Genomic DNA, 15,265 nt, shown 5'->3' with positions numbered 1-15,265 from the left:
GGACAGGGCCCAAATCCGTACTTCGCCATCTCATTGCTGTCAAAGTCACCTCGATGCCCATGCTGGCCATGAGTCGCCCGTTAGAGCGAATAGAAACAACCGTTGGGTGGCATCTTTCGATTATGAACTATGCGCGAACCCTGACGACCCTGAACATGATCTTCCCTGAGGCGGGAGAAGATCCGGCGACTCTCCTCCGAACAGTGGCCTACCTTCTGCCCAATCTGGTGCATCTGGCTCTCGTCGAGATGAAGAGAAAAGGATGCGCGGTGGACGACTCCCCCGCTGGGACTATCCTCCGTTTCAAACAACTTGAAACCTTCACGCTTATTGCTCGAAGCACAAGTCATTTTGAAGGCCGGGTTATGAAGGTCCCCGTCGGAGATCTAACTGGTATAAGTCGTATATGCGAGGAAACTGTGAAAGCTTGCCCAACACTTTACCGTGTTGTCATTGGGGTTCAGCTGGAACCGGAGGGCGAGAGGACCCATATGTCCTTGAAGGATGTCGAGGGTGCAATACGCACGACTGTGCTGGATGGAATTGACTTTGAGCCACTGTCAATGTTTTATGAAGGAATGATATAGCTAGATATCGAGCAGATCAATCAGTGCAATATTTCAAGTTAACTCAAATTCCACAATATTAATACCAGTCCACCAATCGGCTGTGATAAGGACAAATGCACACTCCTAAAGCTAGTGTTCTTTCGCGGAGAGTTCAACAAAACTTGGTTGATGCTAATATCTACTTCAAGTTTAGCAACAGTGATAAAGATGGGTGATGCATACGTCTTGGATTTGCTGGGAGGCAAAAACTTGTATTTCTTCTCCCCAGAGACCCAAATCAGTTCTGGCGTTTTTGAGGCAGATACCACATCCGTCGATCTGGTTTTCCTGGGGTGGAGAGAGTATGGCAAGTGTTGGTGCAATGACGCGGACATCCGCAGAGTTGTGGAAGTGTTCGAAACACTCCTTGACGTGTGCCTGGAACCACAGGGAAGGCTGAACGGTGCCAGTTGTGCTCACTACTGGCCCACACCCTTCCGCATGATGTGTACCAAGAGCTTCACGATCCAGAGTCCACCACACTGCAGTATATCCGAGGGTTGGCGCATATGGGTTGCTATGTCCATTCATACGTTCAACTTCGGCCAAGTCTCCCGTGTCACACGATTCGCGGAGCAGAGTGCATACTGCGTCGCAACAGCTCTGGTGGAAGATGCCAAGCCTCCATAGGAAAATGGCGGGGAGAACATCGTACTCCGGTGGCGGACCACCAGTAGGCCAGTACATCGAGAAAAGTGGTGTATTAAGGGTCGCTTTTGCGGCTTTCTTGGCGAGAGACTCCAGACCATGACGGCAGGCAATGGCAAACACTCGGTGTGGCTCATTGTCAACGAAACGCGGTGCAGCCAGCAGTTTTTCAATTTCAGCCGTGCCGCCCGTCACATCGTATTTCTCCATTGCCTCGTAGGCCCCGTTTATTCCGTCAAGATCGACTATTTCGAGCCCGAGCCTCGTCGCTGACAGGCGCGGGTAGCACAGCAGCAGAAACTTTTGCAGCACAACAGCAGGCTCTGACAGACAGATAATGGGTCTTCCCTCGTGTGTAGGGTTCACGTCGTCGCTCCCTGACAGAGGCTGTGGCATCGTTTTCATGTCTCTGAATGTACTAGAGACAAACATCAGAATTGCCCAGTGCACCCAGAAACGGACTTGGTCAGAGGATTCGATGATTAGATCAGCGGGATTTCCGTCGAACGAGGTAGGGCTGAAAGGTTCGGGTGCATCATGAATGGGAGCAGAGCTGCCATCTGCGTTGGCCATGAAAGTAGGAAGCAAGAAGAGCACGTGAGTGTATGCGGGACGGTCTCTTCCTTTTTGGGTCGCACTGCCGAGTGTCCACTTACAGACCAAGGACCAGACGGAAAAGCAAGTAAGTAGTGGCCCAGCCCATTCATACGTACACACTTGCCACCCTGCTTCAAATGGACAACCACCCCTGCTTTGACTATAAACTGGAACCCAGTTTAGATACATTTGCCCGAACCTTCCCCGCCCTTTGCTATACCTTACCTTGCTTCGAAAATATTTACATCAGCCATTCATGTCGAGCGGCCAGTAGATTTGATCTGTTGGCCACCGCGTCTTAGCAGTTAGTGTGCTTGTAGCGGTATATAAATGCAGATACAAAAAAAAAAAAAAAAAAAAGAAGAGCACGTGTTACCAAGTGACCAAGTAGTGCTTACCCTCGACACAAACGAACTGTGTTCTGTTTGTGAATTACTCCGTTTTGAGCAAATGATATAAAGCACAGAAATAGGACAAAAAGACATCGTATACGTCATGAACGAGGAAAAAAAATAATACAAGGAGCGTGTAAGCCTTCATAGGAAAGGCGGATGCAGTAGAAACAGTCGGAGAATACGTAACTCTTGCGTTAAGCAAACGCGCTTTCCATTGGCTCTGGTACACCTCGCACTTCAGCCTGGCGTCTTCCAAAGTCAGCACTGAATCCCAGCCAACTAGAACTCGATGAATCGGAGCCATCACTCAAGTTCTCGGATGAGAGCCATGGATTGTTATCGTTGTTGCTGAACCATTCCGTCTCCGAGACAGGGCTGACGTCAGACCACTCGGACGAGTTGTTAGAATGAGAGTATTCAAACTCGGGAGTGGCGATAGCAGACGAAGCCAACCAAGACCCTCGGAAGGAGGAAGAAAAGTCCAAGGTGGGCAATACCAGGGAGTGTGTTGGGTCGGAAACTGGCTCGGGGGGCGGGGAGACTAGCGAGACAGGCGACTCGGAATATACGTCAATAGAAAGAATGGACGATGTTTCGGAAAGTTCTTCGTCGTCGTCAACGGGAAGTTGTCCAATATGCTCCTCAAGAATACACCAACCCGTCCCGCTCTCTCCAATAACACCACGAACCGCAGCCTTGCTCCACCCCACGAACTCGATTTTGAGAACAGTGCACACTCCGTCTGGTCCAGAGCTCGATGAGTAAGCAGAACACACCGCCCCACGAGTCCAAACATCTGCTATATCCAGACGGTGGAACAGCGAAGAGACACGAAGAGAGTGGGTTTCATGCGAGTCGTGGATATCGAGCAGGGATCGAAGAGGAAGACGACCAGCGGGGAACTCGGGGAGCGGCGCACGAGAAGTCGGGGTAGGGGCGAGTGGGACAAGAAGGTAAGTCGTAATTGCAGGAATAACGGGAGTAGCAAAGTAAATCTCCATCTCGTCCTGTTTATCCGCAATGATCGTCTTGGGCTTGGAAAGTGGCTTTGCCATCTCATTGGTCTTCTTTGTAGACGATTTCTTCGATGGAAGACGCATTGCGTTCATCTCCTGGCGCATTTTGAGGTCCCAATCTGCCTCGTAGAAAGCACGACCAACAACGGGCACATTTTCGGCGAGATGTTGGAAGATGGGCTGGCCAGTTGAAAACTTCCTTGCGGTACCCAATCCAACTTGAGCGACCGTCCTCTGGACAACTGGTGCTCTTGGGAGGAATGTCGGCTGCAAAGGTCTTGACAGGGCATGACGCGCCCCAAAAGACAATCGTTGGTGAATAGAAGGGTTGGCCGCATGAAACGATCGAGCGACAGAAGCGGTGTTTGTACCAATTCCAGGAGCTGTGAGGTGCCCCACAAAGCGGGAGAGGAGAGTGCGGGTTTGTGTCAATAGTCTTTGACTGAGAGTTGTTCTAGGAAGCCTGAAAGCGGGTGGTACATGTAGTCCACGAGCCCCTGATGGGGCCTGGCGGGCTGCTGCCCTGGCCCCATGTGAAGCTAGTTGCATCGTGGTCGTCGAGAGCAAGATGCGATATGCCGAAGGACTCCGCAAGCCAGTTGCCGAATTTTGATAGCTGACACAGCATAATTACGTCAATTCACGTGCTATCCCCGCTTAGACTTGGTTGACCACCACCGTCGTCTTGTCTTTCTTGTTCTCCCCCCACTTCTATGTCTGCAAGACGCCAGGCATCTACAACCTCACTCTCAAAGTACGCTCGAAACGACCCTGTCCCTCGTGACCGCTCCGCAGACTTCTGTAATGCTTTCTGGGGTATTGCTGATGGAGGAGTCGAGGTTCTGTTTGCTAGAATGCGTGGGGCAGCTCGAAGCATGGACGAGTTGAGGAACTTTTGGAAGGAGAGGTATCTCTCATGTCTTTCAAGATCCGCTCATGATTGACAATGAAACTTAGGGCCTCTATTGAGGAAGACTATGCTCGACGCATGGCTCGACTTTCGAAGCAAGCCTTGGGAAGAGATGAGATCGGGTGAGTGGCACAATGCATGACCCGTCTAGCGGAGCCATTAATTCGTCAACTCTAGCGATCTCCGCGCTTCACTCGATGCTATCCGCGGCGAAACCGAACGCCAAGCTCAATTTCATCTAACTCTTGCCCAACAAGTGCGGTCAGACTTAGAGGGTCAGACAAGCGCCTTCTATGCGAAACAACAGCACCACAAAAAGACTTACCAGAGCGGCATCGAGAAAGAGTTCAAAGCGAAACAGTTGCAAGAGGGTTATGTCGCTAAAGCACGGGAGAAGTACGAGACGGACTGTATGAAGATTAATTCGTACACTGCTCAGCTTGGGCTGGTCCAAGGGAGAGATGCGGAGAAGATCCACATCAAGCTTGACAACACGAAGAAGACGGTCCACCAAAATGAACGCGATTTCGCCAACTTTTCAAGGGTTTTGGTGGAGACAACTGCGAAGTGGGAAATGGACTGGAGGGTGTTTTGCGACAGTTGTCAAGACCTCGAGGACGACCGAATCGAGTTTATGAAAGATAACATGTGGGCCTACGCAAACGCGGTGTCAACTGTTTGTGTTTCGGACGATGAGGTGCGTGGAAACTTGCCTCTTTCTTTTAGTTTTAACTCAATCAACAATTGCAGTCTTGCGAAAAGATGCGGCTGGCACTAGAGCAAATGGAGCCAGAGCGCGACCAAGAAAACTTTGTTCGTTCATATGGTACAGGCAATTACATTCCCGACCCTCCTCCATTTGTCGACTACAAAGACCCTAACTCTATTCCTTCTTCTTCGATGCGACCAACCTGGCGGGTAGCCAATTTCGCGCGGTCCTCCCAACGCCCGCCGCCAAATCGGCGAGCCCCTCCACAACCCGAACCCGAGCCAGAAGTTGATGACCCAGTCAACGGCCCTAACTCTGCTGGCCTTGGTACAGTTCGGAGAGGCGATGATGCGAGTGCTATGAACGGTATCTCGAGGCAAAATACCCAGAAGATTATACCACAACAACCTCAGCCACAACAAGCCATGGGTAGTTTTTCGCCAATGCCCTCAAGTTCGACGGTAGCATTGCCTGAGCCTTCGAGTTTGTCGAGAAGACCAACATCAATGGCTCTGGATCTCTCTAGGCGTCCCACAAGCACGAGCGCTACTTCAAAGCCATCATCTCATCGTGTTCCTCCACCCGAAACAGCGCCAATTGAAGCGACGGCAGAGACATTCATCAAGGTCGGAGACACATCATACAAAGTCGATTTGTCCAAAGACCCCAGAGCCGGTCCAAGCAGTAGCAAAATGTCTTCCTCTCCACCAAGTTCCGGGACAGTCGATCCATTCGCAAAACAAATGGAAGATTTGCAGATGGCTGCGACGACCGTGCGGAGGAAGAGCACAAGACGAGGGGCAATTGATACCTCGTCGAATGGGCAACCGCAGTCAAACACTCGACCGTCCTCGGTTGCGCCAGGAGCCATTGTAGCTGTTGGCAGCAATCAAAGCCAGAGTCAATATCGACAACCGCAGCAACAGCAACCGCGGCGTTCACCTTCGCCTTCTCCAAATCGCGATTACCGGCATTCGGCCGAGATGGTTGTGGGTAGCCACCCATTTGCTTCACGGCCGTCGTCTCCAGCTGCGCCACAACAACAGCAACAAATTACTGTTGCTTTCATGCGACCTGCTTCTGGTCCTCCGCCGGGTGCGGATATGGTTGCAGACGTGTTGACGGACTATCAGCAAAGCTTACCGGGTGAGCGGAAGATGGTCAGTCGGAGGGGAAGTTATGTTGGCGACCAGCCAAACTCGATATCCCATTCGTATAACCCCAGCCAGAGCTCGATTAACCAGCAACAACAACATGGCGCTGCGTTGTCACGACCGCCTAGTCAGGGCTTCGCTGGGGTTGGCGCACATTCCCGCAGCACAAGTCCTGTACCGCAAATGTCAATGTCACGGGGACCGAGTCCTGCTCCGGGGCAAGGGCAAATGGTGCTTGCGAGACCACCAAGTCGTGGCCCTAGTCCGCAAAGTCAAGGTTTTGCGATGACAAGGGGACCCAGTCCATCACCGATGGGAATGAATAGAGGCCATAGTCCTGGACCGTCTTCAAATATGCAACACAACCCACGACAAAGCCAAAGCCAAGGCTTTATAGCACCTCCTCCACCAAGCCAACTAATCAACCGATCACCGAGTCCTAACAATGTCGGTATTGCGCTGGATTCAAGTGGAAGGGTTATGCATGACGAGATGGCACAGCGCTACCAACCTCCTCCCCAGCAACATCGACAATCAATGCCCCCGCAACAGTCACAGATTGTTCCCTATAATCCCGCCCAAGCCCAACAACAACAACAACAACCTCAGAGAAGGTTAAGCTATATGGGCCCAGGTGGCGTGGCTGTTCCACCCCCTCCACCATTACAAACTGGCGCTGTTCCATATCAACATACGGGATACCAGTCGCAACAACATGCCCCGCCCCAGTCGAGTTACTCACCTCAATCTTATCATCATGCACAACAGCAGCAACAGCAAGCGCCGTATCAGCATCAACAACCTTATGGAAGTGGTTCGCTAAACGGACATCACGCATCTCCTCAACGGACGATGTCAACAGGCCCCAACGGTTGGCAGTCGACGATCCAGCCTCAACAACAGCAACAGATCCCTCGAGCGCAACAAACGTCACAGCAGTTAGTCCGCGTGCCTCAGCATCAAGGGCAGCAACAACTGCAACATCCCTCCCATTTCCAGCAGCAACGGCGCTCACCGTCACCGTCGCCTGGGTCGCAGCAACATACTTCTGATGGCAAGGCGATCTTGTTTTATGGTGCGTGTTTTTCGCTCTTTCCGCTTTCCCGCCTGACAAGCTTATTACTAGTGAAAGCGTTGTTCCCGTACACGGCGACTATCGAGGAGGAATTTGATTTCCAGGAGGGTGATATTATCGCTGTCACGAGCACACCTGAGGACGGATGGTGGAGTGGCGAGTTGTTGGATGAGTCGAGGAGATCGTACGGTAAACACATCTTCCCAAGCAATTTTGTGGAGGTATTTTAGGAGGTGTTGCGAAGGGGTTGATGAACGCTCATATGTTGTAAATATAGGTCAATTTAGGTACTAATGTAACGCGGTCCGAGTTAGATTCTAGTCGCCTTTGCTTTCTTCATTCATGTATTTGCAGCTCAATCATTGACAGCCGTCGCGCGCTCAGGTGACAAGCCTTCTTCCCGTCACTTGTTTCTGACCTCCATCACTCCGGAGTTTAGTGTGATTTTTCCTCCTAAAAGTTGATACAAAAAGTACTACTTTTTGCACAAAAATCATTTTTACAGGAAACAAATGGTTTCTGCAAAGGGAAACCACTTTAACCAGTTTGTATCAAAATTTCCCTTTGCGGAAACTATTTGTTTTGTGTAAAAATATTTTTTGCACAAAAATTAGTCCTTTTTGAATCAACTTTTGGGAGGCAAAATCACGGTAAACTCCGGAGTGCATGGCAGGTTGAACAGCTTACAAATTTTGTTCGATGGGACCAGTACCTCTTGGAAAATTGGGATTTAGGTCACTTCAACACTGCTACTACGAGTCTTGCGGGTTTCCGAGTCCTTGCATGGCAGCCTATCTATCGTCCAATGGAAATCACACTCAAGATAGACGTTCAGAAATGCGGGGCGGTGAGCTTCAAGTTCCGATCTGACTGGCAGGAAACATTGTTGCTACTAGTAATTTGGTGTCAAGATCCAGCGCTGAATGTCGACGGTCGCGAATCGTACGACTCGAGGTAGATTGAACTCACTGCCATTAGGCTGCAAAGGCTTAGAAATAGTCTACACTCGTCGTCGTCAAGCATCTCCTCATATTTCCCCTTCCACTCCTTCAAGCTGCTCGTCTGCCAGTGGCTGGCCCAAACAACTTGCATCTGCACCATAAACTATTCGATACAGCATGGGCCATACTAGTTGGTTCAAACGAGAATTCTTCAGCAGCCGAAGACTTGTTTTCAACGTAATTTTCTACGGCCTCCACTTTTTCTTCTTTGCATACGGGTGGCATTCTCAGGCATGAGCACTTTGCACTTCCCTGATCATGATGTCTCGCTCGGAGTCGCCGCGGCTCATACAATCGACAGCAAACGAACGCGAAACTCGCCGCCCTCAATGCCCTTAAGTTCTCTGTATAGACGTCTCGTGGGGCTGGTCTGGTTCTTGCCTTCGACGGCGGACTAATTTTGATTCCCATGCTGCGTAACATCATCAAGGTCGTGCGTCCCAAGTTAACATGGCTGTTCCCCGCCGACGAGAACATTTGGTTTCATCGTCCAAGTCGCGTACTCGATGGCCTTTTGGACAGCTGTCCACTGCACTGCTCACTACGTCAATGTCGGGTAATCATTTCAGAATATTGCTGGAACCTCACGTGGTTCTAGTTTATCAACGTCGAGCTAACGCAAGTCCGAAAGCAGCTTGCGCTCGAGATCCACTACACACAACCGGGCGGGATTACGGGTCATTTCATGATGCTAATCATGCTCCTCATGTATACAACGGCTCAAAATAGAGTTCGCAACCAATGCTTTGAGGCTTTTTGGTTAGTCTTTTGCCAATTCAAGTTCACTGCTTCAATATTTTCAAAACATTTATCTTACTTATCGAAAGGTATACACACCATCTGGCTTTCTTTTTCATGATAGGTATGGTTTACTTCCCTGACAAACATTTTCTGAAATTGGACTAGGCCTTTACAGTTTGTGGTCTTTAGTTTAGACTATTTTCATACTGATTCATCTTACACATAGCACATGCAACTGGATGCTTTGTCAGGGATATCCCAGATCCTGATTATATTCCTGTATGCTTTCAATGGTTGTAAGATATCCTGAACTAACTGTTAAACTAGATGTTTCCCTTTTATTCCACTAGTATGAGTCTTGATTATTTAACCAAGTTTTGGCTGATGTGTATTATCAAGAACATTGCAAGTGATGTCCTGTTTATGGCTTTCCCTTATGCAGCATTATAGGTCTTGGCTATCTTAGCTGGCGCTTTACTATATGGCCAGGGGTTTTATACTTTGGTGAACGTGCCTTTCGAGAATTCCGAGCCCGAAGGTCAACCCGTTTATCCAAAGTGCTTGTGCATCCAAGTGGTAAGGATGAGACATATACACAATTGGATATTGATTATTGTGTATCAACTATAGGTGCTATGGAACTTCGGATTGTGAAGCCCAGTTTCAAGTATACAGCTGGGCAATGGCTTTTCATTCAAATTCCTGAAATTTCTCATTTCCAATGGCATCCAGTATGCTAAATTGTAATGCTCTTGTGCTATACTTATCTCATTCACAACTAGTTCACTATCACATCTGCTCCAAAGGATCCATATGTCTCTGTCCATATTAGACAAGTTGGAGATTGGACTCAGAGTCTGGGCACAAGGCTTGGAGTTGGTCCATCTATTGTGGCTGCTATGATCTCAGCTGCCATGAAAGGCTCTGAAAAGACTGAAAAATCTGCATCCAGGGGTGACTTTATAGAGATTGACTGTAAGGGCAACCCCGGAGGCCTGAGATCAAGGTCTAGCAGGGGAGGATCCAAAGAGAAGAAACTCTAAGGGTCCACCTGCTAGGGAGCTGACTATATACTGCTTGTCCGTAGCTGCCGCTGTCGGGCACAGAAGGCTTGGGCGGCGTCGCAGGTGACGCGGCGGGCGCCACGGCGGGTGGTGGTCGGCGACGAGTCAAGCGCAGCAGGGCGCAGCACGAGGGCAAAAGGCAAGCCAGCGCGATGAGTAAGGCTTGCTAAGCCTTACTCAGCGGCTAACTAAGCCTCAGGTAAGCTGGCAGGGAGACGGGGCAACGTCGCCAGCGACGTGGGGCAGTGGTAGCGACGAGGGCGCTGCGGAGTGACCGCAGCACCGTGACAAGTGACGGGGGGAAAAGCTATAAATTAGGCGCTCCATGTACCTAGATGGACAGTGAATCTTAGAGGGATTGCACTCCAGTCTGATTACCAAAGGGTAAGGACTTAACGAAACGGAAACGGAACGGAACGGAACACGGCCCGCGGGCATTTGAATACGATCACTGATAGACGCCGTCTGCCAATCAACGGAGCGCTATCACCGTCGGACCGAGACTCTATTGCGACAATTATATACATGTACCTACTCGTTCCCACGACCCTTGCTGCTGTGCGGACAAGTCTTTAACGTTAAACAACCATTTAAACACATCCCTATCGAATATCCCCTGGGTTGCCACAGTCATATACTTTGACTGGAACCCCCGAATACGCACGCGAACACGAATACCGACATTTGTATTGGAAGAACTACTACTACATTGGGTTGCTGGAATTGTTAGGGTTGAGCACGGGTCCGGGTCCGGGTCTCAGAAGGCTGACCCTGACCCTGACCCTGACTAACCCTGACCCTTTCGGGTACGGGTCCAACCGGGTCCGGGTTGACCCACGGGTTATAGACATGCAAGCAGAAGATGTATTTGGGACAATAATTTCAACATAACATACATTTTACTATATGATATTGGCTCAGATATGGCATATGTAGCCTATTCCTCAAGATTTTAAGCATAGTTAATACAGTTTACTTATATGTCACATGTCACATGAGTGACTTAAGTGACATGTAATTTTTTGTGTCTCTTAAAAACTCACAAAAATCATGTTTAGATAGGGAATTGTTAAATCACAACAGCTTATTGGACCCTCCGGGTTGACCCTGAAAGGGTCCGGGTTTGGCCGGGTTCAGAAATTGGTGTACCCTGACCCTGACCCTGACAGACCCTACCCTGAAACCCCTGCGGGTTGACCCTGACCCGTGCTCAACCCTAAGAACTATGTTGCTCGGAATGGCATTCCGGTCCGCACCCTCGATCAGCCGATTCCGGTTTTCAATGTCGATGGCACCCCCAATGACGCTGGCTCCATCAAACAGATCGCGGACTTGGTCCTGCGCTACAAGGGCCATGCCGAACGAGTTCAACTGGCCATCACCCATCTTGGCAAGCAAGACCTCATCCTGGGGTATTCCTGGTTGCGGAAACATAACCCAGAGATCAATTGGGAAACCAAGGAGGTCAAGATGACACGGTGCCCCCGCAATTGCTCGACCTGCCGTGAGGAAGAGCGCGTCGAACGGACCGAGCTGCGGCGACTCCGGTCGCTTCAGAAGCGTCTCCGCTCCGGCCCGTTCCCCTCGGTTTGCACTATGGACCTCTCTGGCCCTGAGGACGGAGATGATTCCGATTCCGGTCTCGATTCCGACCTGCCTGATCTGACGCCGGACTCGGACTCGGATGACGAAGATGACCAGCTCGAAGATGGTGACCGCATCTTCTACACCTCGTTCCGTCCCTCAGAGGAGATACCGCCCCACCGCCCTCCGAGATCCCGGACTGGGCTAAGGAGTTCCAGGACGTCTTCAACAAGGAGTCCTTCGACACGCTACCGGAGCGGAGAGCCTGGGATCACGCCATTGAGCTTGTCCCCGACGCTAAGCCCACCAACTGCAAGGTGTACCCCATCTCGCCCCTCGAGCAACGCGAGCTCGACGCGTTCATCGAGGAAGGGCTTTCGACGGGCCGGATTCGCCCCTCCAAGTCTCCGATGGCGTCTCCGGTCTTCTTCGTCAAGAAGAAGGACGGCGGACTCCGCTTCGTCCAGGACTACCGTGCTCTCAACGCGATGACTGTCAAAAACCGGTACCCCCTTCCGCTGATCAATGACCTCATCAACCGGCTCAAAGGCGCTCGTTACTTCACCAAACTCGACGTCCGTTGGGGCTTCAACAACGTCCGGATCAAGGAAGGTGACGAGTGGAAAGCGGCTTTCCGGACTAACCGAGGCCTGTTCGAGCCCTTGGTGATGTATTTCGGCCTGACAAACTCTCCCTGACGTTCCAAACGATGATGAATGACATTTTCCAGGACCTCATCCTCTCCGGAGATGTCATGATCTACCTTGACGACATCCTGATCGCCCATTCCGACCTCCGGAAACACCGGCAGATTGTCCAGGAGGTCTTACGGTGACTCTGGGAGCACAAGTTGTACCTTCGAGCGGAGAAGTGCGACTTTGAAAAATCGTCAATCGAGTACCTCGGAGTCATCATCTCCCACAACCACGTCGAAATGGACCCCGTCAAAGTCGCAGGCGTCTCCGCTTGGCCGACTCCGGAAAACAAGAAGGACATTCAGCAGTTCCTTGGGTTCGCTAACTTCTACCGCAGGTTCATTCGGGACTTCTCGACCCTTGCGCACCCTCTTTTTGTGCTCACCAAGAAGGACCAGCAATGGACTTGGGGCGACGCGGAGGCCTCCCGTTCCAAGCGATCAAGGACGCGGTCACCTCGGACCGGTCCTGGCGATTCCGGACGACGCACGGCCTTTCCGACTCAAGGCGGACAGCTCTGATTATGCGACGGGGGCGGTTCTTTCACAATCCGCCCCGGACGGGAAGTGGCACCCTGTAGCATTCTATTCCAAAAGCTTAAATGATGTCCAGCGCAACTCACGAAATCCACGACAAGGAGATGCTTGCGATCATCCGCGCACTCGAGGAGTATAGACACTTCCTCGAGGGCGCCGCGCACCTGTCGAGATTTGGACTGACCATAAGAACTTGGAGTACTTCAGGAAGACGCAGCACCTCAACCGGAGACAGGCCCGGTGGTCCCTGTACCTCTCCCGGTTCGATTTCACGCTGCACCACAAGCCTGGCCGCGATATGGGTCGGCCTGACGCCCTCTCCCGGAGACCCGACCACGGAGTCGATTCCGACAACTCCGATGTCGTCCCTTCTGCGGCCTGAACTCTTCCACGTCCGCGCACTCGAGGGCGTTTCCGTTTCCGGTCCCGGCTCTGAACTCCTCCGCGACATCCGTGATGCCCTCTCCGGTGAGCCAGACCTAGAGGAGCCCGTCGCACTAGCGGCCTGGCAACTTCTTAAGGTTCAAGGTCAAGCTCAAGGCCCCCGCTCCTCACGTTCTGACGAGTGGGCCGTCTCCGGCGGTCTTCTCCATTTCCGAGGAAAGATCGTCGTACTGACAAGCATGGAAATTGACTATGCCTGAAATGTCTCAAATCTATGGATTTTCTTGATTTTCAATGTACAACACACAATGACACTCACAACCACTATTATTTAAATAGTTGCATAAAAGACCAAGTTTGTAGTGCTTTGCAGCGCTTTCTGATCATGTGACAAGCTGTCAAAACATCGGAACTAGTGTGGGAAGGTTACCATAGTACTGGTTTGACACCGGGGCTATGCTTGAGAATGCTTCTCAAGGCTGTGTGTACTAGACCTAAATAGGGTTTTACTTCTCAGGACCTTGCTTCTGAAGGCACAGCCTCTCTGACTCCAAATGACTCAATGTGACTCAAAGCAGTGCTAATGGCGCTTCTCGGTCACATCATTAGTTTAATTGTCACATCATTAGTTATTTTTCTGAGTAGTATATAAGGAGCTCAAATGTAGTAGCTAAACATCGAATTCCAGGGAATTACACCCCATCTCTTACTTTATTTGGCAAGGAAGCAAGGCAGCTAGGCAGCTAGTGTCACAACTAGGCAGCTAGGAAGCAAGTCACAGGTTTATTGCAGGTGCAAGTGCAGGTTTATTGCAGGTTGCAAGGAAGCAAGGAAGCAAGGAAGCTATTTGAATTGCGCTACTAAAAACAGGTTTTATAACTTGTTTGAGTTTGTGTTTTGTGTCAAGTGCAAATACATTCTCTTGTTCATCCAGAACATTTGAGAGGTTGAGCCATATTGCTCCTTCTTTTGTGTTCTAAATCACAAACCATCTGATCTGTTGAAAGCACTAATTAAGTTAAATTCTAGTGCAATCCCTGAACATCTCTGAATTTGGTTAGTTGTTTCCTGCAACTCGAACCCCCGAACACACACACACACACACAAAAGTTAGGATTTGATTTGGTTAGAGTTTGATTGATCATTGATCTGCTCTACTGCACATTTTCTAAGTGTATTAGTACCAAAGGACAAGGACCTCCGGAGACGCATCATCGAGCTCTGCCATGACACCCGAGTCGCCGGACACGCAGGTCGTTTCAAGACCCTGGAGTTGGTCTCCCGGAACTACTGGTGGCCTCAGATGTCTCGCCATATCGGCCGGTATGTTGCGACCTGTGACTTGTGCTGTCGCACCAAGGCACTCCGGAGACTGCCCCACGGAGAACTGAACCCCACGGAAACGCCCCGGACGCTGGCATACCGTCTCCGTCGACTTCATCATAGAGCTTCCCGAAGCCCATGGGTACGACGCGATCATGGTCGTCGTTGACACCCTCGGAAAGCGCGCCCACTTCTCGGAGTGTCATACAACGGTCGATGCAGTAGGGGCAGCCCGCCTCTACTACCGGAATGTCTGGCGGCACCATGGGACTCCGGAGAAGTACGTCTCCGACCGCGGCTCGCAGTTCATCGCGGACTTCACCCGAGAACTTTGGCGTCTAATCGGCATCAAGCCCGCCACGTCCACCGCGTACCACCCGCAGACAGACGGTCAGACAGAGCGCGTCAACCAGGAGCTGGAGCAGTACTTGCGGATCTTCACCAACTACCAACAGGACGACTGGGATGAGCTGATTCCGGCCGCGGAGTTCGCCTACAACAACCATGTTCACTCCTCCACGCAGCAGGTCCCCTTCATGACGGACACGGGACGGCTCCCGCATGGGCTTCGAACCCGGAGTCCGTTCCGCCATGGAGTCAGTGAACGAGTTCCGCGACCGGATCGCCACTGGTATTGCTGAAGCCAAGGCCGCTCACTAAGGCCAAAGAGGAGTACAAGCACTACTACGACCGGAGACGGACTCCGTCTCCGGAGTTTAAGGTTGGCGACCGTGTTTGGCTGGATGCCTCTGACATCAGGACGACTCGCCCCTCGGAAAAGTTCTCCCATCGCCGCCTCGGACCGTTCAAGATAGTCGCGGAGAT

At 51.1% G+C, this 15,265-nt stretch overlaps 3 protein-coding genes across 3 annotated transcripts; 1 reads left to right on the top strand and 2 right to left on the bottom strand.

The window, feature by feature from the left end:
• Positions 1-720: 720 nt before the first annotated feature.
• Positions 721-1,829, bottom strand: MIND_01380700 (uncharacterized protein; the record flags this gene model as incomplete). Its single annotated transcript, XM_037370225.1, has 2 exons — positions 721-747; positions 792-1,829. The coding sequence occupies 2 exons, from the start codon at positions 1,827-1,829 to the stop codon at positions 721-723; spliced, it is 1,065 nt and encodes a 354-aa protein (XP_037213226.1).
• A 613-nt stretch (positions 1,830-2,442) lies between these two features.
• MIND_01380600 (uncharacterized protein) lies at positions 2,443-3,813 on the bottom strand (the record flags this gene model as incomplete). The annotated part of the gene is made up of 1 exon (XM_037370224.1): positions 2,443-3,813. One exon carries the CDS (start codon positions 3,811-3,813, stop codon positions 2,443-2,445), a length of 1,371 nt encoding a protein of 456 aa, XP_037213225.1.
• A 164-nt stretch (positions 3,814-3,977) lies between these two features.
• On the top strand, positions 3,978-7,342 carry MIND_01380500 (uncharacterized protein; the record flags this gene model as incomplete). Its single annotated transcript, XM_037370223.1, has 5 exons — positions 3,978-4,171; positions 4,222-4,296; positions 4,352-4,871; positions 4,925-7,112; positions 7,164-7,342. 5 exons carry the CDS (start codon positions 3,978-3,980, stop codon positions 7,340-7,342), a joined length of 3,156 nt encoding a protein of 1,051 aa, XP_037213224.1.
• Positions 7,343-15,265: the final 7,923 nt, after the last annotated feature.

Source organism: Mycena indigotica, assembly GCF_014461135.1.
Source record: "Mycena indigotica strain 171206Taipei chromosome Unknown Mind.scaff0017, whole genome shotgun sequence".
In the NCBI taxonomy this organism is placed as follows: domain Eukaryota; kingdom Fungi; phylum Basidiomycota; class Agaricomycetes; order Agaricales; family Mycenaceae; genus Mycena; species Mycena indigotica.
Note: the sequence above shows the minus strand (reverse complement) of the source record. Positions and strands in the feature narration are given on the sequence as shown.